General features: G+C 42.7%; 1 protein-coding gene across 1 annotated transcript in view; it reads right to left on the bottom strand.

Annotated features, from left to right (window-relative positions):
- f5 (coagulation factor V) overlaps positions 1 to 27,144 on the bottom strand; it is a 118,003-nt gene that overhangs the window by 84,810 nt on the left and 6,049 nt on the right. Inside the window, exon 4 of the mRNA XM_043700875.1 lies at positions 6,425 to 6,634. Within this exon, the coding sequence (XP_043556810.1) occupies positions 6,425 to 6,634 (210 nt within the window). The remainder of the gene's footprint in view (positions 1 to 6,424; positions 6,635 to 27,144) is intronic.

Below are 27,144 nucleotides of genomic sequence, written 5' to 3'. Positions count from 1 at the left end.
CCATGCTGACTATTTCTAATCAAACTATGGCTTTCCAAGTAATCATAAATCCTGTCTCTTCGAATTCTCTCCAATACTTTGCCCACCACAGACGTGAGACTAACTGGTCTGTAATTCCCAGGATTATCCCTATTACCTTTCTTGAGCAAGGGAATAACATTTGCCACCCTCTAATCATCTGGCACTACTCCAATGGCTAGTGAGGACACAATAATCATCGCCAAAGGTGTAGCAATTTCTTCCCTCCCTTCCTGTAGTAACCTACGGTATATCCTGTCTGGCCCAGAGGATTTATCTATCCTTATGTCTTCAAAATTTTCAGCACATCCTCCTTCTTAACATCAACCTGTTTGAGTGTATTAGTCTTTTTCACGCTGTCCTCAGAAATGACAAGGTCCCTCTCAGTAGTGAATACTGAAGCAAAGTGTTCATTAAGGACCTCCCCTACCTCCTTGGTCTCCCAGCACAAGTTCCCTCCATCATCCCTGATCAGTCCTACTCTCACTCTGGCCATGCTCTTGTTCCTCACCCAAGTGTAGAATGCCTTAGGGCTTTCCTTAAGCATACTGGGCAATCCAAGATGGAGGATGGGGAAAATTTCTGGCTGTTATAGCTGGTCCTTTTTTAAGGTATTTTAGGTGCTGGAGGTGATTTCCTCAAATTCCAGGAACAGCAAATACTGTCTTGTATGCTGTTGCATTGTTTTGGAACTTTGGAAAAATAAGTCAAAACAACAGCAGTTTTCAAAGGGAGAAGAGAAAGAGAGAGAGAGCGAGAGAGAGAAAATGTTATTTGGGTGGAACTGAGAAATAAGAAAGGGATTATCATTTTATTGGGATTGTATTATAGACCCCCTAATAGTCAGAGGGAAATTGAGAAACAAACTTGTAAGGAGATCTCAGCTATCTGTAAGAAAATAGAGTGGTTATGGTAGGGGATTTTAACTTTCCAAACATAGACTGGGACTGCCATAGTGTTCAGGGTTTAGATGGAGAGGAATTTGTTAAGTGTGCACAAGAAAAGTTTCTGATTCAGTATGTGGATGTACCTACAAGAGAAGGTGCAAAGTTTGACCTACTCTTGGGAAATAAGGGAGGGCAGGTGACCGAGGTGTCTTGGGGGAGCACTTTGGGGCCAGCGACCATAATGCTATTAGATTTAAAATAGTGGTGGAAAAGGATAGACCAGATCTAAAAGTTGAAGTTCTAAATTGGAGAAAGGCCAATTTTGACGGTATTAGGCAAAAACTTTCAAAAGCTGATTGGGGGCAGATGTTCGCAGGTAAAGGGATGGCTGGAAAATGGGAAGCCTTCAGAAATGAAATAACGATAGTCAAGAGAAAGTCTATTTCTATTAGGGTGAAAGGGAAGGCTGGTAGGTATAGGGAATACTGGATGACTAAAGAAATTGAGGATTTGGTTAAGAAAATGAAGGAAGCATACATATGTAAGGTATAGACAGGATAGATCGAGTGAATCCTTAGAAGAGTATAAAGGCATTAGGAGTTTACTTAAGAGGGAAATCAAGAGGGCAAAAAGGGGACATGAGATAGCTTTGGCAAATAGAATTAAAGAGAATCCAAAGGGTTTTTACAAATACATTAAGGACAAAAGGGTAACTAGGGAGAGAATAGGTCTCCTCAAAAATCAGCAAGGCCGCCTTTGTGTGGAGCCGGAGAAAATGGGGGAGATACTAAATGAGTATTTTGCATCAGTATTTACTGTGGAAAAGGATATGGAAGATATAGACTGTAGGGAAATAGGTGGTGACATCTTGCAAAATGTCCATATTACATAGGAGGAAGTGCTGGAAGTCTTGAAATGCATAAAGGTGGATAAATCCCCAGGACCTGATCAGGTGTAACCTAGAACTCTGTGGGAAGCTAGAGAAGTGATTGCTGGGCCTCTTGCTGAGATATTTGTATCATCGATAGTCACAGGTGAGGTACCGGAAGACTGGAAGTTGGCAAACGTGGTGCCACTGTTTAAGAGGGCGGTAAGGACAAGCCAGGGACCTATAGACCAGTGAGCCTGATGTCGGTGGTGGACAAAGTTGTTGGAAGGAATCCTGAGGGACAGGACATTTATTTGGAAAGGCAAGGACTGATTAGGGATAGTCAACATGGCTTTATGTGTGGGAAATTATGTCTCACAAACTTGATTGAGTTTTTTGAAGAAGTAACAAAGAGGATTGATGAGGGCAGAGCAGTAGATGTGATCTATATGGACTTCAGTAAGACGGGCGACAAGGTTCCCCATGGGAGACTGATTAGCAAGGTTAGATCTCATGGAATACAGGGAGAACTAGCCATTTGGATACAGAACTGGCTCAAAGGTAAAAGACAGAGGTTGGTGATGGAGGGTTGGTTTTCAGACTGGAGGCCTGTGACCAGTGGAGTGCCACAAGGATTGGTGCTGGGTCCTCTACTTTTTGTCATTTACATAAATGATTTTGATGCGAGCATATGAGGTACAGTCAGTAAGTTTGCAGATGACACCAAAATTGGAGGTGTAGTGGACAGCGAAGAAGGTTAACTCAGATTACAACAGGATCTGGACCGGATGGGCCAATGGGCTGAGAAGTGGCAGATGGAGTTTAACTCAGGTAAATGCAAGGTGTTGCATTTTTGGAAAGCAAATCTTATCAGAACTTATACACTTAATGGTAAGGTCCTAGGGAGCATTGCTGAACAAAGACACCTTGGAGAGCAGGTTCACAGCTCCTTGAAAGTAGAGTCGCAGGTAGATACGATAAAGAAGAAGGTGTTTGGAACGCTTTCCTTTATTGGTCAGAGTATTGAGTACAGGAGTTGGGAGGTCATGTTGCAGCTGTACAGGACATTGGTTAGGCCATTGTTGGAATATTGCGTGCAATTCGGGTCTCCTTCCTATTGGAAAGATGTTGTGAAACTTGAAAGGATTCAGAAAAGATCTACAAGGATAATGCCAGGTTTGGAGGATTTGAAATATAGGGAGATTATGAACAGGCTGGGGCTGTTTTCCCTGGAGTGTCGTAGCCTGGGGGGTGACCTTATAGAGGTTTACAAAACTATGAGGGGCATGGTTAGGATAAATAGACAAAGTCTTTTCCCTGGGGTCGGGGAGTCCAGACCTAGAGGGCATAGGTTTATGGTGAGAGGAGAAAGATATAAAAGAGACCTACGGGGCAACTTTTTCACACAGAGGGTGCTACATGTATGGAATGAGCTGCCAGAGGAAGTGGTGGAGGCTGGTACAATTGCTACATTTGAAAGGCATTTGGTTGGGGATATGAATAGGAAGGGTTTGGAGGAATATGGGCCAGGTGCTGGCAGGTGGGACTAGATTGGGTTGGGATAACTGGTCAGCATGGACGGGTTGGACCGAAGGGTCTGTTTCCATGCTGTACATCTCTTTGACTCTACCCGCTAAAGCTTTTTCATGTCCCCTTCTAGCTCTCGTAAGTCCATTCTTCAGTTCCTTCCTGGCTACCTTGTAACCATAGAGCCCTGGCTGATCGTTGCCCTCTCAACCTTAAGTAAACTTTCTTTTTCCTCTTGACTAGATGTTCAACATCCTTTGTCACCCAAGGTTCCTTCACCCTATCATCCCTTCCTTGCCTCAGTGGGACAAACCTGTCCAACACTATCAGCAGGTGCTTCCTAGATAACGTCCACATTTCTGTTATGCATTTCCTTGCGAACATCTGTTTCTAATTTACGCACTCTGGATCCTACTAATAGCATTGTAGCTCCCCCTCTCCCAATTAAATACTTTCCCATACCATCTGTTCCAATCCTTCGCCATTAGTACAGTAAAGGTGAGGGAGTTGTGATCACTATCACCAAAATGCTGTCCCACCGAGAGATCTGACACCTGGCATGGTTCATTGCCAAATACCAAATCCAATATGGCCTCCCCTCTAGTCCTGACATATTAAGTCAGGAACCTTTCCTGGACACATCTCACAAAAACTGCTCCATCCAATCTATTTGATCTAGGGAGGCTCCAATCAATATTAGGGAAGTTAAAGTCACCCATGACAACAATCCTGTCACTTCTGCACCTTTCCAAAATCTGCCTTTTAATGTTATCCACAACATCTCTATTGCTATTGGGGCGTCTGTAGAAAATTCCCAATAAAGTGACTGCTCCTTTCCTGTTTCTGTCTTCCACCCATACTGACTCTGTCGACAAACCCTCTTCGACGACCTCCCTTTCTGCAGCTGTGATACTATCTCTGATAAGCAATGCCACTCCTCCACCTCTTTTACCCCCCACCCCCAATTCCTTTTGAAACATCTAAACCCTGCAACATCCAACAGCCATTCCTGCCCTTGTGATATCCAAGTCTCTGTGATGACCACAGCTTCATAGTTCCAAATACTGGTCTATGCTCCACATTCATCACCCTTATTCCTGATACTTCTTGCATTAAATTGGACACACCTCAATCCATCACACTGACTGCAACTTTGCTCTATCGAGTGCCCATCCCTCCTCACAGACACTCTGCACGCTATATCTGGCTGTTCACCACCTACTTCATCATCTGATCTGTAGCTCTGGTTCCCATCCCCCTGTCAATCTAGTTTAAATGCTCCCAAAGGGCTCTAGCAAACTTCCCGCAAAAATATTGGTGCCCACCCCACAGATGTGGCACCACTTGCATTTCATTTGATTTGTTCTTCAGCTCCCAGTTTGTCCTCACTTTCAACAACTTCACCTTATTGCTAACTCAGCACATGAATCAGGCGAATGGAGAAGGTAGGCTTAACAAGAGTCGGCTCTAATGTTATCAGTTTTAGACCACAGGCACTTTTAACTCCCACACTGAAACTTAGTATGATTAATGAGCTGCCCATCTGACCACATCAGTTAGCTTGTCTACCTGAGAATCATTATAGAATCCCTACAGTGTGCAAACAGGCCATTTGGCCCAACAAGTCCAGATGGACAATCAAAAGAGTAATCCACCTAGACCCATTCCCCTACCCTATTACTCTACATTTACCCCTGACTAATGCATCTAACCTACACATCCCTGAATACTATGGGCAATTTAGCATGGTCAATTCACCTAATTGGCATATCTTTGATTGTGGGAGGAAACCAGAGCACCAAGAAGAAACCCACACAGATACGAGGAGAATGTGCAAACTCCACACAGACAGTCGCCTGAGGCTGGAATCAAATGCTGACGCTGTGAGGCAGCAGTGCTAACTACTGAGCCAGTGTACCTTATGGACACAATCGCCTGTATTCACAAGGAGGAATATACCAATCCCCAGCACCTTGTAAAAGCAGCCCAGGGTCACTATCCAGCAGGTGGTGTACAGAGGCTGGCGTCAGTGACACCCACATCCCACAAGCACATTAAAATGAAAATTTTGACCATTGATCATTAAACAGACCCTAGAATAGTTTCAAGCAAATAATTTGTAACAGCAATCCACGTCAAACAGCCGTTGCTCTCTACAACATGTTGGCAGAGAAGGGAGATACCATGACATGTCAGTAGTGGCAATCAAAGTAATACCACATGCACAAAAATAGGAGGGATAATGCATGCTTTATTATCTCTCCTGTATCTCTTAAAAATGGTCCATTCCCCCCTACTCCCTCAGCAATCTCAACAATTCCCTTCAGCGTCCCATCACAAGAATACACTAATGATTCTCATTCCAAAAGTATTCATCTTCAAGACTTCCTCTCCCACACACCCTATACAACTAAATCATACTGCCATAAAGTATTCATCCAAAAGTCCTGTAAGTAGATGGTTTAATAATACATTTAAGACAACATTCTTGTGCCCTGTTTCCAGTTGCCCCAATCCATAGCCATACCAACTTGTAGTCTCTTTCACTACTACCATCTCATGCCATCTGTGCTTTCACACTATCTCCCCCCAATAAAAACCTTCCCTTCTTTTGGTTTCAGTACCTTGTTCAGCTTTTGTCTTCCCTAACGAGTGATTTCCTTTAGTCACCCATTTTCACACTCTATAATGATTCCTCGATCTTGTCTTTTTCCTTGCCTGATTTAAGATCTTCATAAAACAATAGCTTTACCTTATCGATTGAGCTTTTCATTATTCTTACCATTATCTCCGCCTTTGTTTCTTCTTTTTGCCTCTGTGAAGCCCAATGGAATGTTTCTTACATGTTAAACATACAACCTATTGTTGTTAAAGACTTTCAAACACAAGAGCTAAAGAATTGTTAGACCCTCAAGTGACATCCCCTCTTGGAGTTCCCACAAACCAAGGTTGCTAGTCTCCATTCTACTGGAAAGCAACCTACGTTGGGACTGATGATTAAGCAATCAGACAGCAAGCAAATTAGCACCTATATATTGTCCAGAACATCAAACTACATGGATCCAGAAATGCATGTCCAGGGTAAATGGATAAAAGTTTTAGCAAAATACAACAAGAAAATTACCAGGTTTACAGATTAGTAGAGCTCCAATCAATCCAGTGTGGAAATCTTTTATTACATCTATATCAGAAGAATAGATGTAGGTCAGGCATTGAGGATCAGATGTTGATGGTCCCATTTCTTCTGTGATATTCCATGTATACGTATGTTCTTGGTTTGGTAGAATGGGTTCCTTTCTGTCTTCAAAGTATAATCTGTTATTCTGGAAGAATTCTAAACAAACACAAAAATCAATGTTGTTACTTCTTATTCTGTGGAAAAAGTTAAAAATCACAACACCGGGTTATAGTCCAACAGGTTTATTTGGAAGGACGAGCTTTCGGAGTGCTGCTCCTTCATCAGGTAGCTGTGGAGCAAGATCATAAGACAGAATTTATAGCAAAAGGTCACAGTGTCACGCATGCAACTGATGTGATACAGTGAACAAACCTAGATTGCTGTTAAGACTTCCATCTTTTAGAATGGATTACAGGTTTCGGTTCATTAATATGTAAATTCCAGAAATTCTTTCAAAACATACTCTCGGGATAACTTAAGATTTTATAAAGAACAAGGTGACATCTCAGCTCAGACAATGCATTAAAGGTGTGAGGTTAGAGGTTAGGTGTCTATATCCCAATCTTGAGCTGGACTGGTTCTATTTCCAAAGAAGGAATTTATAAAATGTTACATGGATTGATTGCCAGCAGATTGTGTGCATTTTGAACAAAATAGAATAAATCGGTAATTACCTCCACATCATATTCTGTAGAAAGCATCATTTCAGAATTTGATAGCATTTTGAAAGATATGTCAAAATCACTTTGAATTTAACTTTCAAATATTGAAAGTTTTTTGAGGTCTGGATTATAATTAAGAATGGTATTTTAGGCATTATAAAGCAGAGAGAAATAGTTGTGATAGCCCAACTTTCTAAGTTTGGTTCTCAGCCACATAATGTAAGCAGGCGTTAAATCGAAGCTAATTAGAATTCATGAATAATCCAACTGCTGTCTTTAAAATTAATATCTGTTCATATTACTTTTAATCTCTGGTCTATTTCCAGCAAATTGCATATAACAACATACTTATCATGTCTGCAACATAATAAAATGCCACAAGGTACTTCATGGGAGTACTATGAAAATAAACATGTTACTTGGTCACATAATGAAACATTGGCCTAGATTGGGATCCGATATATCAGTCCAGCCAGCATCAGACAGGCTTGATGTTGAGGGTGGGTGAGTAGTTTGCATGGTAGGTGTGTAAGGAATAGGATAGACGGTACTGGAGGGGTTTGTGAGGTAAAGAAGGAGGCAGTAGGGTGACTAGAGGTGAGAGGAGCTAGGTTGGTACGACTGATTGAGCTTGTACAAAGACTTCTGTAACTGTGTGAGTGTGAATCAATAGCACATCAATTCAGAGCTGTGATCATTTACTCTACAGCAGTTGGAACTGTCCATGTTTTGGACTGTAGTTCTAGATCTGGCTACCGCTAGAGTTCCTGTAGCTTCATTCTATACAGTCAATGTCTAACTTTCTACTCACCCCATTCTCGCAATCACCACCATGCCCAGTGTGACAGGGGAGGTGAGGAGCAGTTAAATTAAATATGGGTCATACATTTACAAAATACTGAGACACATATTTAACCAGACTTATTTGCACTTGTCCTGCTAGATGGCTCTAGTTTAGAAGGTGCTGTCTAAGGATCCCTGGTGAATTTCTGCAGCGCATCTTATAGATGGAACATACTGCTGCTACTGATGTCACTGGTGGACAGAGTGAATGTTTGTGGAGGCAATACCCATGTGATGATCTGGATGGTGTCAGAAGATGAATTATTCACTGCAGGATTCTGAGCCTCTGACTTGCTCCTGTAACTGCAGTATTTTTTATAAATATTTTTATTGAAACAAAAGGATTTTAGGTTTTTTACAAAATTACAAAACTAGTACAAAATAGTATGACAACTTTATAATATAACAGCAACAATAGAAAAATAAACCAGACAATGGACTCTGGCTTTAAGTTTTGGAAGTCAGTGGCTCAGTGGTTAGCACTGTTGCCTCACAGTGCCAGAGATCCGGGTTCAATTCCCACCACAGGCAACTGTCTGTGGAGTTTGCACATTCTCCCCGTGTCTGTGTGGGTTTCCTCCAGATGCTCCGGTTTCCCCCCACAGTCCAAAAATGTGCAGTTAGGTGAATTGGCCATGCTAAATTGCCCAAAGTGTTAGGTGAAGAGGTAAATGTAGAGGAATGGGTCTGAGTGGGTTACGCTTCAGCGGGTCGGTGTGGATTTGTTGGGCTGAAGGGCCTGTTTCCACACTATAAATAATGTAATCTAATCTAAACCAAACTACTACTCTACTCCACAGACTACCAAAACATAGAAAAGAACTCTATAAAAACTACAGTTCAATAAATAACCAAGGAGAAAGAAGCAAAATAAATAAACAGACGAAATAAAATTATACGAGTTATAACAAAGTAGCTTAAGTTACATTCAATTAAATTACTACACTCAGCGCAATCTCATCACAGCTCCCCAACACTGGGAGCAGTAGTGAGTAGACCCGTATTTGTACGGGATTCTTCCTCTTAGGGGCCCCCAACCGGCAGGCACAGTCCTCATGGCCAAACAAAGACCCGGGAGAGTATAGCCAATATGGCTACATTGTTATAATTTAAAAAGGGCCGCTATGTTCTATAGAACAATTCCGTTTTCTGGTGCACCATCCTCATAAGGAAGTTCAGGGGGATGTGTTTCATGACTATCCTATGCCATCCAGAGTCCTGGGGGATTTTCCGACACCAAGTTCATTAAAATGTTCTTCCTCATCAGAAAGAAAGGATATTAAACAATTTCTTCCCATGCACATCCAGGAAGGGAAGACCCAAAAGAAGGGACACTGGGTCCAACCCAACTTCAGTTCCCAAAACCTTTGCCAAAGCACTTGTTATGTCATCCCAATTCCTGCGAATCTTGTGGCATGACCACAAGCAATGTGTAAGAGCACTAACCTCCACTTTGCACTTGGGACACATTGGGAATACTCCATGCTTCGCAAGCCATTCTGGTGCCAAGTGGGCCCTATAAAGTACCTTCAGTTGAATAGCCTGAGTCCTGTTACAAATTGAGATCTTCCTAATATTTTCCCAGATGTCTTCCCACATCTCTAAAGAAATTTCCACCCCTAATTCTTGAATCCATATATAGCCTCTCCATGTCCTTTGCCACGTTACTACCTAGCACGTGATAAAGAGAGCTAACCGAGGGGAGCCCGCTGACTGGAGCACTCTCCTCGCCTTGTCCGATTTGTAAGGATTGACCATCAATGTGGTCTTTTTTTGTATGAAGTCTCTAACTTAGAAGTAACGGTGAAGATCCTTCCTAGGTAGCTCGAACTTCCAACACAGCTGTTCGAAGGACACCATGACCTCCTCATCAAATAGACCTCCTCATCAAATAGATCTCCCAAACAGGGAGACTTCCAAAACTTAAAGCCAGAGTCCATCAAATCTGGCTGAAATCCCAGCATTCTTACTATAGGAGCAAAAGGGGAAGTTTTTTGTAAATTGCCCTTGTGCTGCTGCATCATTCTCCATGCTATAACTGCATTTAGGACAATCAGGTTTTTACAGTGATCCATAACAGTTCTCATCTTGTCCATAAACAACAGATTAATGAGGGGGCATTTTGTCTGGGAGGCCTCAATGTCTAACCAAATTGATCGCAGATCCCGACAGCCCCATTCAGCCACATAGGATAACAAGGAATCTAGTTGGTACTTCCTAAAGTCCGGAAAATCTAGATCTAACCCCTCCCCCACTTTCTTGCGAAAGCTGCAATTTATCCAGCTTAATAAGAGGCTGTTGATGATAGACAATAGACAATAGACAATAGGTGCAGGTGCCCTTTGAGCCTGCACCACCATTCAATATGATCATGGCTGATCATCCTTAATCAGTATCCTGTTCCTGCCTTATCTCCATAACCCTTGATTCCACTATCCTTGAGAGCTCTATCCAACTCTTTCTTAAATGAATCCAGAGACTGGGCCTCCACTGCCCTCTGGGGCAGAGCATTCCACACACCCACCACTCTCTGGGTGAAGAAGTTTCTCCTCATCTCTGTCCTAAATGGTCTACCCTGTATTTTTAAGCTGTGTCCTCTGATTCAGCACTCACCCATCAGCGGAAACATGTTTCCTGCCTCCAGAGTGTCCAATCCTTTAATAATCTTATATGTCTCAATCAGATCCCCTCTCAGTCTTCTAAACTCAAGGGTATATAAGCCCAGTCGCTCCAGTCTTTCAGTGTAAGGTAGTCCCGCCATCCCAGGAATGATGCCAAATAAAAGATCCAAGCCAGCTATCAGGAATGATGCCAAATAAAAGATCCAAGCCAGCTATAAAGTCTGCATGGTGTTTGCCTTGGCAGCATCAAGGGGAACATTCTCCTGAGATATAATAAGCAAGGAAGAACATTCATCTTAACCAAAGCTGTTCTACCCAACCAAGATATTGGAAGATCTTCCCAGTGCCGAAGGTCCTGCCTAATTTTCTCTAGCAGCTGCATGCAATTGGCTTTATATAATTGAAAACTGGGGTAATAAAAAAACAGAAAACCTCCCTGTGACCACCGAAAGGAGAAATGGGTTCCATCCTCAAAGTTGGACATATTGGTAAGACCCCCCACAGGCATGGCCCCTGATTTCATAAAATTAATTTTATACCCTGAAAACAAACCAAATAGATTAATCACTTGTATTAAGTGGGGCACAGATGTCATTGGATTGGTTAAAAAGAGAAGGACATCATCCGCATAAAGAGTAATTTTATTCCTGCCTGACCCTACCTCTGGGGCCGTTATATTGGGATCCGTATTTGGACCATATTTAATACTCTTCTAATATTGTTGGTAGATCTACGACCCTTAGTAAAACCTGTCTGGTCTCCTTTAAAATAAAAGGCAATACCTTCTCCAGCCTTAATGTCAGCATTTTCAACAGGATTTTAAAATCCATGTTCAGTACCAAGTGCAATCTTCTGGGATTCTCCTTTTCTTAAGGAGAAGAGAGGTATTTGCTTCTCTCAAAGAAGATGGGAGGAATGAGTAATTATACATATCCAATAGTGGCCCGGCCAGCTTGTCTACAAACACCTTATAAAACTCACTTTGAAATCCATCTGGCATGGGCGCTTTACTGCTCTGGAGCAGCCTTACCACCTCCTGCACTTCCTGAATTGTCAGAGGACGGGGCACTCAAAAAGGACACCTGCTCTGTTGTTACACCTGAAAGGTCCAAGATTTAAAAAAGGCCTCCACCTTCTTCATTCTATCCTCACAGCCTTCCGACTGATACAGCTCAAAATAAAACTACTAAATGCTTCATTAATCTTTTTGGCATTGCAAGTCAGAGTACCTGCACTCTGTCTAATGGATGTAATAGATTGGGGAGCATTCTTCTTTCTGGCCAAGAACGCTAAATATCTACACGGCTTATCACCGTACTCAAATAATATCTTTTTCACAAAAGAGATTTGTCTCTTTGCTGTTTGGGTAAGTGCTGTATTCAAAGTGGCCCTCAGGGCTGTAATCTGCTGTATTTAGTTATAGACGGCCTAAGTATGCTAGCTCAGCTGCCTTCAGTCAAGCCTCGAGCAGATGTTGCTGTTCTCCTCTCTTTCGTTTCTGGGTCACAGAGTAAGAAATAATCAGACCCCGCGCGTAGACCTTGGCAGTCTTCCACATCACCGATGGATTGCTGGCTGTACCTGAATTGATAGCCCAAAAAATTTTAAACCCCTGCAAAAATATTCTATAATCCTACTACCTTTCAGGAGGAAAGGGTCTATACGCCGATTCCGGGAATCCACCTCACCACCTCTGGCCTTAACCTCCATATACACTGCCATATGATCAGAAATGGCTATATTCCCTATTCTGCAGGACAGTACCAAGTTCAAAAAGGCCAAGGGGACAAAAAACATTTCAATTCTGGTATTGCACTTACGTGGATTAGAATAAAAAGTGAAATCCCTACCTTCAAGGTGAAGACATCGCCATACATCTACCAACCCCAACTCCCTGGATTGCAGAGACATACCTGCAAGACGTCTAGGCATCCTGTCCACCTCGGAGTCAATAATATGGTTAAAGTCACCCCCTATAATTGTATGGCGCGCCCCAAGGGTCATCGATCTAGAAAGTGCATCCATTACGAATTTAAGGGGATGTGCCAGGGGGCAGTGTACATTCAGAATTCCATACTCCTCTGCATGTCTTCAAGTTTTAAGTATTATGAATCGCCCAGACTCATCCTTTATTTGGCCTAGCATTTGAAACGTTAAGTTCTTCCATATGAGAATAGCCACTCCTCTCCTTTTGGAGTTAAAAGATGAGAAAAAACACCTGGCCGAATCCTCCCTGTTACAATTCAAATGCTCCTTATCGGTTAAGTGTGTCTCTTGTACATCGACCTTCTCTTTTCTAAGGCTTGACAGTATCTTTTTTCTCTTGATTGGTGAGTGACTCCCCTTAACATTCCAGGCGCACCATTTAAACGAATGGCTAGCCATGATCGTCCGAAACAGTCGGAGATCGCCCCCACCCAGGAGGAAGAACCCCACTCATAGCACATCAAGAGAGAATCGTAAGCAGTTCTAAATGCAACTTCTAAAACTACTAAATCAAAACTACTAACAACTACTTCTACAACATAACAACATAAAACATAACTGAAAGGAGACTTTTCCCCTTGTCCACAGGGGGCGCTCATACCACCCTTTAATCCCACCATGACTCCTTCTAGCTGGACCCATGCCCCCATCCCGGACACCACCAAGTAAGAACAACAAACACCAGTATCTTATGACAAGAAAATAAACAGTGGGTACCCAACCCGTCCCTTCCATATTGTAACCCTGGGCACTCCTGGCAGAACAACAATATAAAAAGAAAATTATATAAAGTTGTAAGCCCTACATATATTAAAAGGGAAACCAAGATCACCCCCAACAATCAGGTAAACCAGGCAAATTACAGACAAAAGGGGCAGAATAAAATCATTGTCCAAATAATTCAGGCCAATCAGTCTATTTTAGAGCATCCAAGAAGTCCTTTGCCTTTTCCGGTGAATCAAAGTTGAACACAGACCCTCTGTCGCTGAAACGCAGTATTGCCGGATATCTCACGGAATACTGGATAATCAAATCCCTCAGCCGCCTTTTTACCTTATCAAAGGCCTTCCTCTTGCAAATCACGACCAGGGAGAAGTCCGGAAAAAGCATAATTCTTGATCCTTTATATATCAGAGTCTGAGGATCCTTCCCCAGTGCTCTAGAGGCTTCCAGCATCATTTGCTTGTCTCTGTAATGCTGGAGTTACACTAGGACCAGGCAGGGGCACTGGTCTGATCTGGACTTGTGCACTGCGATCCGGTGGGCCTGCTCGACCATACCCGGCCTACCTCAGCCTCCAGCCTTAGAAGCTGTGGGAGCCATTGCTCCAGAAAGTTGTCGAGGTGGACTTCTTCCTCCCAGCAACCGGATGTTCTTCCGATGACCTTGCTTTTTGAGGTCGCCGACCTGCTCCTCCAAGTCTTGAACCCAGCTCACTGAAGCCACGGCCCATTGCTCCCCCCCCGCCCCAAACATGCTGCCCGAGAAATTTGAATCTCCAGGTCATGCTTCTGCAGCATGACCGACATCGATTCCCACCTGACCCAGGTCTCCTCCATCAACGCATCAATCTTCTCTGAGTTTTATAAACGCTGAGATCAAACTCTGCTCTGCAGGTGAGTCCTCCAGGGTGGCTACAGAGGCCAACGCCGCGGCCACAGATGCACCTGTTGCTGCAGGGCAGTCGCTGTCTGATGCGAGCTCCATGGTCCTTGCCCCTTCGTCATTTCTAAACTGCACCAAACTGTTCAGAACTGGTGCAAAATAGGCCTAAGAGTCAGGAAAAAACCTGTTTTTAACAAATTAAACAGTGAAGGGAGGGTGAGTGCCCCACTTTGTCTGGGTTCTGGGGCAGAGCTAAGCAAAATCAGACCTACTGGATTACCGCCATCTTGAATCCCCTGCAGTATTTTTTGTGGCTGGTCTACCTCAGTTTCTGGTCAGTGGTGATCCCAGGATCTTGATAGCGGGGATGTCTGAAATGGTAACATTTCCAATTATCTTCCTTTGTATCAGCTCCAATCAATTCTCCTGCTGCTCAGATGCTGCCTGACTGGCTGTGCTTTCTCAGCACCGCACTCTCGACTCTGATCTCCAGCATCTGCAGTCCTCACTTTCTCCTAGTTGATTATAACCTTATTGTGAAGCCTCTTACAAGGATGCCTACCTTGAAGAAGTTCTTTTCCTCTCTCTACAAGGATCTCAGTGAGACTCTCTCTCACTGCACTCCCCAGGTCATCTCCTCTGCCCTGAAGCTCTTCAGCCACATCCTGAAGCAGACTCGCTACCACAGCCACATCTCCTTCCTCAGTGCCTGCCTACGGAACTGATTCCTAATGAACAGCTTATGCCCAAAACATCGATTCTCCGGCTCCTCAGATGCTGTGAGACCTGTTTTCCAGCACCACACTCTCGACTGATGTTCAAAGTTTGTAAACCAGGTCACCACTAGCCAGTTTACCATAGAAGCTCAGTTTATACAATTTGGCAGTGGTGTTGAATCTTCAGAGTGGGCTGTCAGATTTTTTAGATTCCCCTGATGCTCTAAGTAAACCTATTATTTGTATACGATATCTACTCAATTATATTTTAAACAAAATTAACACAGAAGATCTGTTAGGAAATGTCATAAAGGTTAACAAAAATCTTCCAATTAATAATTAACAGGTTGGCGAATGTATTGATGTTTCCTGACATAACCCTGATCTGACACATACAATTCTGTTAAATATTAAACAGGTTATCTATACTTAAATAATTTACCCTAATGAGCTGTAAAAACAGATTAAACAACTATAATGCATAGAGTCACAATCTGCAATGAAAGCCTAATGTTTACCAGGTACCTACATGACAATTTTAAACATCAGTAGATCTGTTTCTAACAACATTTATGCTAAAATCAACTTAACTGTCAAACTTATTCTATGTACTTGTGTCTCTGCACTGGGTTTTAAGTATTGTAATTTGGTGCGTCAACTCATGTCAATTTTTTTATTCTTTCATGGGATGTGGGTATCACTGTTTAGATCAGAATGGTGCTGTAAAAGCACAGCAGGTCATGCAGCATCCGAGGAGCAGGAAAATCATGGAGGGACTACCTGGTCAGGTCCACGCCCCCCAACAAACCACCCTCCCATCCTGGGACCCTCCCCTGTCACTGCAGGAATTGCAAAACCTGCAATCACACCTTCTCCCTCACCACTATCCAAGGCCCCAAAGGAGCCTTCCACATCCATCAAAGTTTTACCTGCACATCCTCCAATATGATTTTTTGTATCCGTTGCTCCCGATGTGGTCTCCTGTACATTGGGGAGACTGGACGCCTCCTAGCAGAGCACTTTAGGGAACATCTTCAGGACACCTGCATCAATCAACCCCACTGCCCTGTGGCCCAACATTTCAACTCCCCCTCCCGCTCTGCCGAAGCCATGCAGGTCCTGGGCCTCCTCTATTGCCGCTCCCTCACCACCCGACGCCTGGAGGAAGAACACCTCATCTTCCGCCTCGGAACACTTCAACCCCAGGGCATCAATGTGGACTCAAACAGTTTCCTCATTTCCCCTCCCCCCCACCTTACTCCAGTTCCAACCTTCCAGCTCAGCACTGTCCCCATGACGGAGGCTTCCTGCCTCTATTCCTGATGAAGGGCTTTTGCCCAAAACGTTAATTTTCCTGCTCCTCGGATGCTGCCTGACCTGCTGTACTTTTCCAGCACCACTCTGACCTAAACTCTGGTTTCCAGTATTTGCAGTCCTCACTTTTGCCTTGTGGCTATCACTGGCCAGGCCAACATTTATTGGCTATCTCTAATTTCCCTGTGGTAATGAACGATTGCAGTCCATCTGGTGGAAGTACTGTTAGGAAGAAAGTTCCAAGGTTTCGATGCAAAGACACTAAAGGGACAATGATATTGTGTGTAGCTTGGAGAGGAACTTGCAGGTGGTGATGGTCCTATGTTTCTATTGACTTTGCTGTTCTAGATGGTCAATGGTAATTTAAATTTGGACATTGTGCTAATGACCAGTTGAAAAAGGCTGTCTCCAACATTAAAGCTTCATAGTATAATGACAATTACTGCAATTAAAGTTTGAAAAGATCCAATTTGATTCTCTGATCGAAGCAGGAGCCAACTTTCATATCAATGCTTGGGAAAAAAACATACAGGTTGCTCTGCTATAATGCGTGTTTCATCAGCATGAATTGGTTATAATGTGATTAATGAATAGTGGACGTTGTTTGGATAAGACAAACTTTCTACTGAACAGGTATAGTAATTTTCTATTAGCAATCTTCTACAGCACCATTTTAGATTAGATTAGATAACTTACAGTGTGGAAACAGGCCCTTCGGCCCAACAAGTCCACACCGACCCGCCACCCACCCATTCCCCTACACCAAACACTACGGGCAATTTAGCATGGCCAATTCACCCTTGGACTGTGGGAGGAAACCGGAGCACCCGGAAGAAACCCACGCAGACACAGGGAGAATGTGCAAACTCCACACAGTCAGTCATCTGAGTCGGGAATTGAACCCAGGTCTCTGGCGCTGTGAGGCAGCAGTGCTAACTACTGTGCCACTGTGCTGCCATTTTCTATAGTGGTTTTTCATAGTGCGAGGCTGCAGAGGAACACTAATGTTGCGTTATGGTAGAATGACCTGTAGCACTGATGTGTTAAAAATCTAATCAATATCAAAAGCTAATATGCTTCAAATAAACAAAATCAATTTTGTTTTTATACATAGATGGGTTAACTCCAGGAAAAGTAAGAGAGATAGTCAGTTAGTACAGGAGTCTTCTGTGGCTATCCCCATCTCAAACAATTATGCTGTTTTGGAAAATGTAGTGGGTGATCGATTCACAGGGGAACGTAGCATGAACTGCCAAGTTTCTGGTATTGAGACTGGCTGTAATGCAATGAGAGGTACGTCTGGTTCCAACAGATCAATTGTGTTAGAGGACTGTCTAGCCCGAGGTACAGACAGAAGTTTCTGTGGCCAGTAGCAAAAAATTAGAATGGTGTGTTGCCTCCCTGGTGCCAGGATCAAGGGTGTCTCAGAGAGGGTGCAGAATGTTCTCACAGGGGAGAGGGCCCAGAAAGAGGTCATTGTCCATACTGGAACCAATGACATATGAATGGAAAAGGTTGAGATTCTGAAGGAAGATTACAGAGAGTTAGGCAGGAATTTAAAAAGGACGTCCTCGAGAATAGTAATATCTGGATTACTCTCGGTGCTACGAGCTAGTGAGGGCAGGAGTAGGAGGATAGAGCAGATGAATGCATGGCTGAGGACCTGGCGTATGGGAGAAGGATTCACATTTTTGGATCATTGGAATCTCATTTGGGGTAGAAGTGACCTGTACAAGAAGGACGGATTGCACCTAAATTGGAAGGGGACTAGTATACTGGCAGGGAGATTTGCTCGAACTGCTCGAGGGTGGGACCCAGGAAGATAGTGAGGAAAGAGATCAATCTGAGACTGGTACAGTTGAGAACAGAAGAGAGTCAAACAGTCAGGGCAGGCAGGGATAAGGTTGGACTAATAAATTAAACTAGGAGAAAGTGAGGACTGCAGATTCTGGAGATCAGAGCTGAAAAATGTGTTCCTGAAGAAGGGCTTATGCCCAAAACGTCAATTCTCCTGCTCCTTGGATGCTGCCTGACCTGCTGCGCTTTTCCAGTAATAAATTAAACTGCATTTATTTCAATGCAAAGGGCCTAACAGGGAAGGCAGATGAACTCAGGGGGAAGGCAGATGAACTCAGGGCATGGTTAGGAACATGGAACTGGGATATCACAGCAATTACAGATACATCGCTCAGGATGGAGAGGACTAGCAGCTTAATATTTCAGGATACAAATGCTACAGGAAGGATAGAAAGGGAGGCAAGAGAGGAGGGGAGCCGCGTTTTTGCTAAGGGATAGTATTATAGCTGCGCTGAGGGAGGATATTCCCGGAAATAGTGAAGTTATTTGGGTGGAACTGAGCAATAAGAAAGGGATGATAACCTTATTAGGATTGTATTACAGACCCCCTAATAGTCAGAGGCAAATTAAGAAACAAACTTGTAAGGAGATCTCAGTTATCTGTAAGAATAATAGGGTGGTTATGGTAGGGGATTTTAACTTTCCAAACATAGACTGGGACTGCCATAGTGTTAAGGGTTTAGATGGAGAGGAATTTATTAAGTGTGTACAAGACAATTTTCTGATTCAGTATGTGGATGTATCTACTAGAGAAGGTGCAAAACTTGATATACTCTTGGGAAATAAGGCAGGGCAGGTGACAGGTGTCAGTGGGGGGAGCACTTTGGGGCCAGCGACCATAATTCTATTAGAGTTAAAATAGGGATGGAAAAAGATAGACCAGATCTAAAAGTTGAAGTTCTTAATTGGAGAAAGGCCACTTTTGATGGTCTTAGGCAAGAACTTTCAAAAGTTGATTGAGGGCAGATGTTCGCAGGTAAATGGACAGCAGGAAAATGGGAAGCCTTCAGATATGAGATAACGAGAATCCAGAGAAAGTAGATTCCTGTCAGTGTGAAAGGAAAGGCTGGTAAGGTATAGGGAATGCTGGATGACTAAAGAAATTGGTAACTAGGGAGAGAATAGGGCCCCTCAAAGATCAGCAAGGCGGCCTTTGTGTGGAGCTGCAGAAAATGGGGGAGATACTAAATGAGTATTTTGCTGTGGAAAAGGACATGGAAGATATAGAATGTAGGGAAATCCATGGTGACACCTTGCAAAATGTCCATATTACAGAGAAGGAAGTGCTGGATGTCTTGAAATGCATAAAGGTGGATAAATCTCCAGGACCTGATCAGGTGTACCCTAGAACTCTGTGGGAAGCTAGGGAAGTGATTGCTGGACCTCTTGCTGAGATATTTGTATCATCGATAGTCACAGGTGAGGCGCCGGAAGACTGGAAGTTGGCTAACGTGGTGCTACTGCTTAAGAAGGGTGGTAAAGACAAGCCAGGGAACTATAGACAAGTGAGCCTGATGTCGGTGGTGGGAAAGTTGTTAAAGGGAATCCTGAGGGACAGGATGTACATGAATTTGGAAAGGCAAGGACTGATTAGGGATAGTCAACATGGCTTTGTGTGTGGGAAATCATGTCTCATAAACTTGATTGAGTTTTTTGAAGAAGTAACAAAGGGAATTGATGAGGGCAGAGCAGTAGAAGTGATCTATATGACTTAAATAAGGTGTTCGACAAGGTTACCCATGGGAGACTGGTTAGCAAGTATAGATCTCACGGAATACAGGGAGAACTAGCTATTCGGATACAGAACTGGCTCAAAGGTAGAAGACAGAGAGTGGTGGTAGAGAGTTGTTTTTCAGACTGGAGGCCTGTGACCGGTGGAGTGCCACAAGGATCGGTGCTGGATCCACTACTTTTCGTAATTTATACAAATGATTTGGATGTGAGCATAAGAGGTACAGTTAGTAAGTTTGCAGATGACACCAAAAGAAAGTTTGGTGAAGAAAGTTACCTCAGATTACAACAGGATCTCGAGCAAATGGTCCAATGGGCTGAGAAGTGGCAGATGGAGTTTAAATCAGATAAATGTGAGGTGTTACATTTTGGGAAAGCAAATCTTAGCAGGACTTATACACTTAATGGTAAAGTCCTAGGGAATGTTGCTGAACAAGGAGACCTTGGAGTGCAGGTTCATAGCTTCTTGACAGTGGATTCGCAGGTAGATAAGATAGTGAAGAAGGCATTTGGAATGCTTTCCTTTATTGGTCAGAGTATTGACCAGAAGAGTTGGGTCATGTTGTTGCGGCTGTACAGGACATTGGTTAGGCCACTGTTGGAATATTGCATGCAAATCTGGTCTCCTTCCTATCGGAAAGACATTGTGAAACCTGAAAGGGTTCAGAAAAGATTTACAAGAATGTTGCCAGGGTTGGAGGATTTGAACTACAGGGAGAGGTTGAATAGGCTGGAGCTGTTTTCCCTGGAGTGTTGGAGGCTGAGGGGTGACCTTATAGAGGTTTACAAAATTATGAGGGGTATGGATAGGATAAATAGACAAAGTCTTTTCCCTGGGGTTGGGGAGTCCAGAACTAGAGGGCATAGGTTTAGGGTGAGAGGGGAAAGATATAAAATGGACCTAAGGGGCAGCGTTTTCATGCAAAGGGTGGTATGTGTATAGGATGAGCTGCCAGAGGAAGTGGTGGAGGCTGGTACAATTATAACATTTAAAAGGCATCTGGATGGGTATCTTAATAGAAAGGGTTTGGAGGAATATGGGCCGGGTGCTGGCAGGTGGGACTAGATTGGGTTTGGATATTTGATCGCCATGGACAGGTTGGACCGAGGGGTCTGTTTCCGTGCTGTACATCTCTATGACTCTCTGACTTTCACAATCACCATATTAACACAGAAAGTAGTTAAGTAGATGGTTGGCATTAATTGACATGGTAGATATAAAGGAGGATTGATGTGTGGAAGTAGCTGTAAGACTGAGTAGTTAATAAGCTCTAACCACAAAGAAACATATCTTGGTTTCTGGTTCACTAATGGGTTTGGATCCAGATTGGCATTGACATTATAGGACTGTTGCCTAAAAGTAGAGATTGGAAGTTAAGTTCTTTTCAGACAGAATCTTTTGAGAAGAATGGCTGACACCAGGAATAAAGTATTGAAATATGATGTCCTAGTGACCTTTTGGAAGCTGGATCTTACAACCACTGAAAAAATTAAGTGGATATGTGAACAAGGGTTCTGTCTTGCCCAAGAAAAGACTAGGCATGGTCTTGGTACTGTCACTTGCAACTAGAAACAAGGTCACGTGTAAAGTGTTCAAAGACCGAGAGGCTCAACAATTGTACACAAGGAAGGTTTAGAAATTCAACTGAAATTTACAGACAAAATTTATAAGAAAGGTGAGCAATGAAATGCATATGAAACATGATCAGATTTTGATAAATTTAGAAAGCAGAATGGGATATTCTACAAAATAATACATAATGGAATCTCACAAACTATATGCACCATTGCAAAGATTATATTTGAAAATTCCAACTCAGCATTTGCCTTTAAATTGTTGCATTATATTAAGTTGTCAAAGGAGGGGCTTCTAGCATTAACTGGAGTTAGAATTTCACAAAGTGACATGTCTTTCAAACAGATGATATCAGAAGCCTAAAATAAATCCTTGGAAAACACTAATTTTCAATGAGTTTTATTGCTCAAGTGGGCATTCAGTAATAACACAAAGAATAGTCGCAGCAAGAGACACTGCTCAGCTGCAGACTGAAACCATCAATACAAAAGCAATGAGGATACTGATACCTCTGACAATTATAACTGATGACAGAATCTGGGAACTGTAACAGTAGACTGAACCCAAAGAATGCCAAAGGTTAACATGATGATTTAGATGCAACTTGAAACATCATTGCACAATAAATTGTTCTGAATGAAAGAACAAGGTTTTCAAAATTACACACAAGAACAGAAGCAGAAAGGATCAGTGTCAATCCATCTACTCACAGGTTAGAAATCCAGTAAAGGATACAGGTGTCAGGGCAATGATAACACTAAAGATATAGGTCAGATCAGAGATAAATACAATGTCTGCAAAAGCAAATGCAAACACACCATAAGGACACACAATGAGACTCACATTAACAAAGGTGTAGAAATGGACTTGAAGGTATGGAATAAGGAGAAAAAACAAACTATTGGAAAGCTTGCTTAGGAATGGAATGTGTGAAAGGAATCACACAATGACAAAGTGTCTCATAAAATCCTAGTAGATCAACAAACTTATAAATTAACATCTGTCCTGGAATGGTTGTCCTGGAATCCATGTTAATTGTTTTTTGGGAAAAATCCAAATATGTTTTAATTATCAATCTCGAGCTTAATGAATACGTTTCATCAGTATGCAATTGGAAAAGGGCAGAATAACTGAGCATGCGGACATACAGGCTACAAGATTAGATGGGATTGAGGTTGACAAAGAGGAGGGTTTAGCAATTTTGGAAGCTCTGAAAATAAATAAGACCCCTGGGCCGGATGGGATTTATCCTCGGATTCTCTGGGAAGCCAGGGAGAAGATTACAGGGCCTTTGGCTTTGATCTTTATGTCATCTCTGTCGACAGGAGTACTGCTAGAAGACTGGAGCATAGCAAATGTTGTTCCTTGTTTAAGAAGGGGAGTCGGGACAATCCTGGTAATTATTGGCCAGTGAGCCTTACTTCGGTTTGCGGGTAAGGTGTTTTTTTTTTAGATTACTTACAGTGTGGAAACAGGCCCTTCGGCCCAACAAGTCCACACCGCCCCACCGAAGTGCAACCCACCCATACCCCTACATTTACCCCTTACCTAACACTACGGTCAATTTAGCATGGCCAATTCACCTGACCTGCACATCTTTGGACTGTGGGAGGAAACCGGAGTACCCGGAGTACCCACACAGACACGGGGAGAACATGCAAACTCCACACAGTCAGTCGCCTGAGGTGGGAATTGAACCCGGGTCTCCAGCGCTGTGAAGCAGCAGTGCTAACCACTGTGCCACCATGCTGCCCACCGTGTTGGGAAAGGTTATAAGAGAGAGGATTTATAATCTGCAAGCTAACTGATGTTCATGTATCCAAGTGGCTAGTTTTCTGTCTGTTTGCCCAATGTAATCTTTGTTACAGTTCTTGAAATATATTTTGTAAATGACATTAGTTTTGCTTGTTGTCTGCAAAGGATCTTTCAAGTTCATTAGCTGCTGTTTTAAGTGTGTTGATGGGTTTGTGGGCTACCATGATGCCAAGAGATCTGAGTAGTCTGGCAGTCATTTGCAAGATGTCTTTGAAGTAGGAGAGAGTGGCTAGTGTTTCTGGACTTGTTTTGTCTGCTTGCTGGGGTTTGTTGCTGAGAAATCGGCAGACTGTGTTCATTGGGTACCCGTTCTTTTTGAATATAATGTATAGGTGATTTTCTTCTGCTCTGCATAGTTTTTCCTGTGTTGCAGTGTACGGTGGCTCATTGAAACAATGTTCTAACACAGCTTCTAATGCTAATCATTTCTCTAAGCATTCTGTGGACATTTTGCTCTGCAATCCTTGGACAAACAGGCAGGAAACAAGCCATCCAGAATACACAAACATCAACCAGCCACAAAAAGACATGACCCACTCTCACTAGTATCCTTACATACAGATGAGGAAGGAAACCACTTCGACTGGGATAACACATCCATTTTAGGACAAGCCAAATAGAGACACACATGAGAATTCCTAGAAACATGGCGTTCCAACCGGAATTCTATCAACAAAAACATTGACTTGGATCCCATTTACCACCCCCTGAGAAAAAGAACAGGAAATGACATCATCACCGGAAATGACATCATCAACCCAAGGAAACCTAAACACATAAATAGATAGCGGGCCATGCCACCAGTGCTTCATCTAGAGGCTCACTGATGATGTTACCTAGTATGGTGACGAAACTTCTGAAAATGAACTTTCCAGCTCAGTGAGCAAACCTACATCCATATATATACTTATCAAGGTCCCATATTAGCCGTTCCTTGAATTAGCTCCACATTTAAAGCATGTCCATCCCCTGCAGTTTTCTTCCCTATCCTATGTGTCCTAAATCTTGTCTAATGACATCATAATTGCCTTTCCCCCAGTTATACCTCTTTCCCTGTGGTATATATCTATCCCTGCCCAAACATAACCAAATTATGGTCACTATCGCCAAAGTGCTCACCAACCTCCAAATCTAACCGGGCTGGGTTCATTCCCCAGTACCAAATCCAAAATGGCATCACCCCTTGTTGGCCTGTCTATATACTGTGTCAGAAAACTCTCCTGCACACATTGAACAAAAACTTGAACTACTTGAACTATAGTATTTCCAGTCAATATTGGGGAAGTCCCCCATAACAATTACCCTGTTATCCTTGTTATCCTTTGTTATCCTTTCCTCTACATTCCTGGAACAATTAAGAGGCCTATAGAAAACTCCCAATAAGGTGACCTCTCCTTTCCTGTTTCTAATCTCATCAGTGGGCGAGTCCTCAAACGTTCTCTCAGCTGCTGTAATACTACCATGATTAACAACACCACCCCCTCCCCACCCCCCACCTTTTACTATCATCTCTGTTCTTGCAGAAACATCTAAATCCCAGAATCTGCAACAACTATTCCTGTCCCTCCTCTAGCCAAATGAGGATGGCAGGAAGAATGGAAATGCATCGGTTATGGATGTTAACCAAGCTGTAGGGGGTATCCCTCAAGGTTAATTGATGCTGATTAAGCACTTACAGAATCTGAATAAGTCATAGACAGTGTTGAGGCACCATACACTTTACTTGCACATCTGTTGAATGCCTGAGGATGGGATTGACACTAATAAAGAGCTGACTGAATCTGGGAAATGTGAGGACAACAACTGAAAGTTGGTGCCAGTGTAATATATACGCTAGAAGGGGCTTGAAAATGAACAAAAGCCACCAACAAATATGAAGTTTGGCGAAATATGAACATGAGAGAGGTGGTAGATCCACCGATTTGCAAAATGAGGTAACGATGTGGAGGATAGAAAGTACAGTACAAGTGTACCTGGAAATAAACATAGCACTTGGAAAAGATTGCAAAGTTGCAAACAAAACTCTGATCATAGGAAGGGAAGATCTTGATGTAATAGTCCAGAATGAGATAGGGAGGATGACACAAGATTGTTGTTGAATAAGAGCAAGGACTATTAAGCCTGCTAGGAATAGCACAAAAAAAAAGCTCTAATGATCAAGACATTTTAGTGGGTGGTTATTGAAGGATGCCAAATGAAAAGTATTGGAAAACTAGAACAATTTTGGGATATGTACTGAGATACCAGATAGGGAACAGCAGCCTCATCATACAAATAGACATGCATAGAAAAAGTGCTCCCTGATGGGTATATAGAACATAGAACAATATAGCGTAGAACAGGCCCTTCGGCCCTTGATGTTGCGCCAACCTGTGAACTATTCTCAGCTCATCCCCCTATACTATCCCAAAATCATCCATATGCCATATACAAGTCCAAAGCCTGACAACAATTAAGGTGGACATTTGAAATAACAAATTAATTGTAAAGAATCAATATGATTCTTGTGAAAGGGAATTTCATTCAACCAATTTATTGGGGTACTTTGAAGGAATCTGGAGACACACTATACTTGGATACATAGGATTACAGATTGAACAAGTGTCTTAAAAATCAACATGTTTACTTGGAAAGTATTACTTGTACCTTGATAAATCAGATCAAGTCCTCACAGAAATATGAATTTGCATATCGGGTAGAAACACATCAGTTAAGTGACTGAACAAGTTAAATTGATTGGGTACTCAGACTAAAATCCCAACAGTAAGGAAACAGGCTATTCAACCCAACAGATCCTCACTAACCCTCAGAACAGCATCCCACCCTGCCCTATATTGTCCATGGCTAACCCACCTAACCTGTACATCCTGAACACTATGGGCAATTTAGCATGGCTAACCCACCTAACTAGACCTAATGCCAGTCATGATGTATTAGATGGAGTACTATTGTTGAGGAATTCTTCAGATCAGGTAAGACACTAAAACAAATTCAATTCAGAAATTACATGCTCAAGTTTCCAATCTTGGACGACCATGAAGATATGTAGGAGTCCTTTTTACATGTTGATCTTCCTCATGGCTATTTACTATGGCAGAGTTTATCATGCTGCAGGTGGGAAATAAAACATGGTGTCTGTTGGCCTAGGAAGCCAAGAAAATGAAAAGGATTGAAAAGTGTCTTACCTGCTGAAACAATGCTCGTACAATGACAGATACAGGGATTTAATTATCTGATATTCTGAAGGAAATTTTATACAATGAGCAATCTGGGAACTGCATTCCCAGAGAATGTTATGTGGATAACTGTTCTCTTTGAATCAATGACCTTTAAGAAAAGGTGGCACTAGGAAAGGTTTGAGGTTTGACCTTGCCAATATAAAGGAAATGTCAGAAATAAAAGTGATTTCCAAGTAAAATAAGTTTATGTTGTCAGATTGTTTCACATTAAAAAGGTGCTTGCGCCAAACAATCATTGGAAATCTTCAATTGGGAGGTGGGAGGTTGGCTAACGTGGTGCCACTGTTTAAGAAGGGTGGTAAGGACAAGTCAGGGAACTATAGACCGGTGAGCCTGACGTCGGTGGTGGGCAAACTGTCGGAGGGAATCCTGAGGGACAGGATGTACATGTATTTGGAAAGGCAAGGACTGATTAGGGATAGTCAACATGGCTTTGTGCGTGGGAAATCATGTCTCACAAACTTGATTGAATTTTTGAAGAAGTAGCCAAGAGGATTGATGAGGGCAGAGCAGTAGGTGTGATCCATATGGACTTGAGTAAGGTGTTTGACAAGGTTCCCCATGGGAGACTGATTAGCAAGGTTAGATCTCATGGAATACAGGGCGAACTAGCCATTTGGATACAGAACTGGCTCAAAGGTAGAAGACAGAGGGTGGTGGTGCAGAGTTGTTTTTCAGACTGGAGGCCTGTGACCAGTGGA

This window comes from Chiloscyllium plagiosum, chromosome 12, assembly GCF_004010195.1.
Source record: "Chiloscyllium plagiosum isolate BGI_BamShark_2017 chromosome 12, ASM401019v2, whole genome shotgun sequence".
Taxonomy (NCBI): Eukaryota; Metazoa; Chordata; class Chondrichthyes; order Orectolobiformes; family Hemiscylliidae; genus Chiloscyllium; species Chiloscyllium plagiosum.
This window is presented reverse-complemented; position numbering and strand designations above follow the sequence as displayed.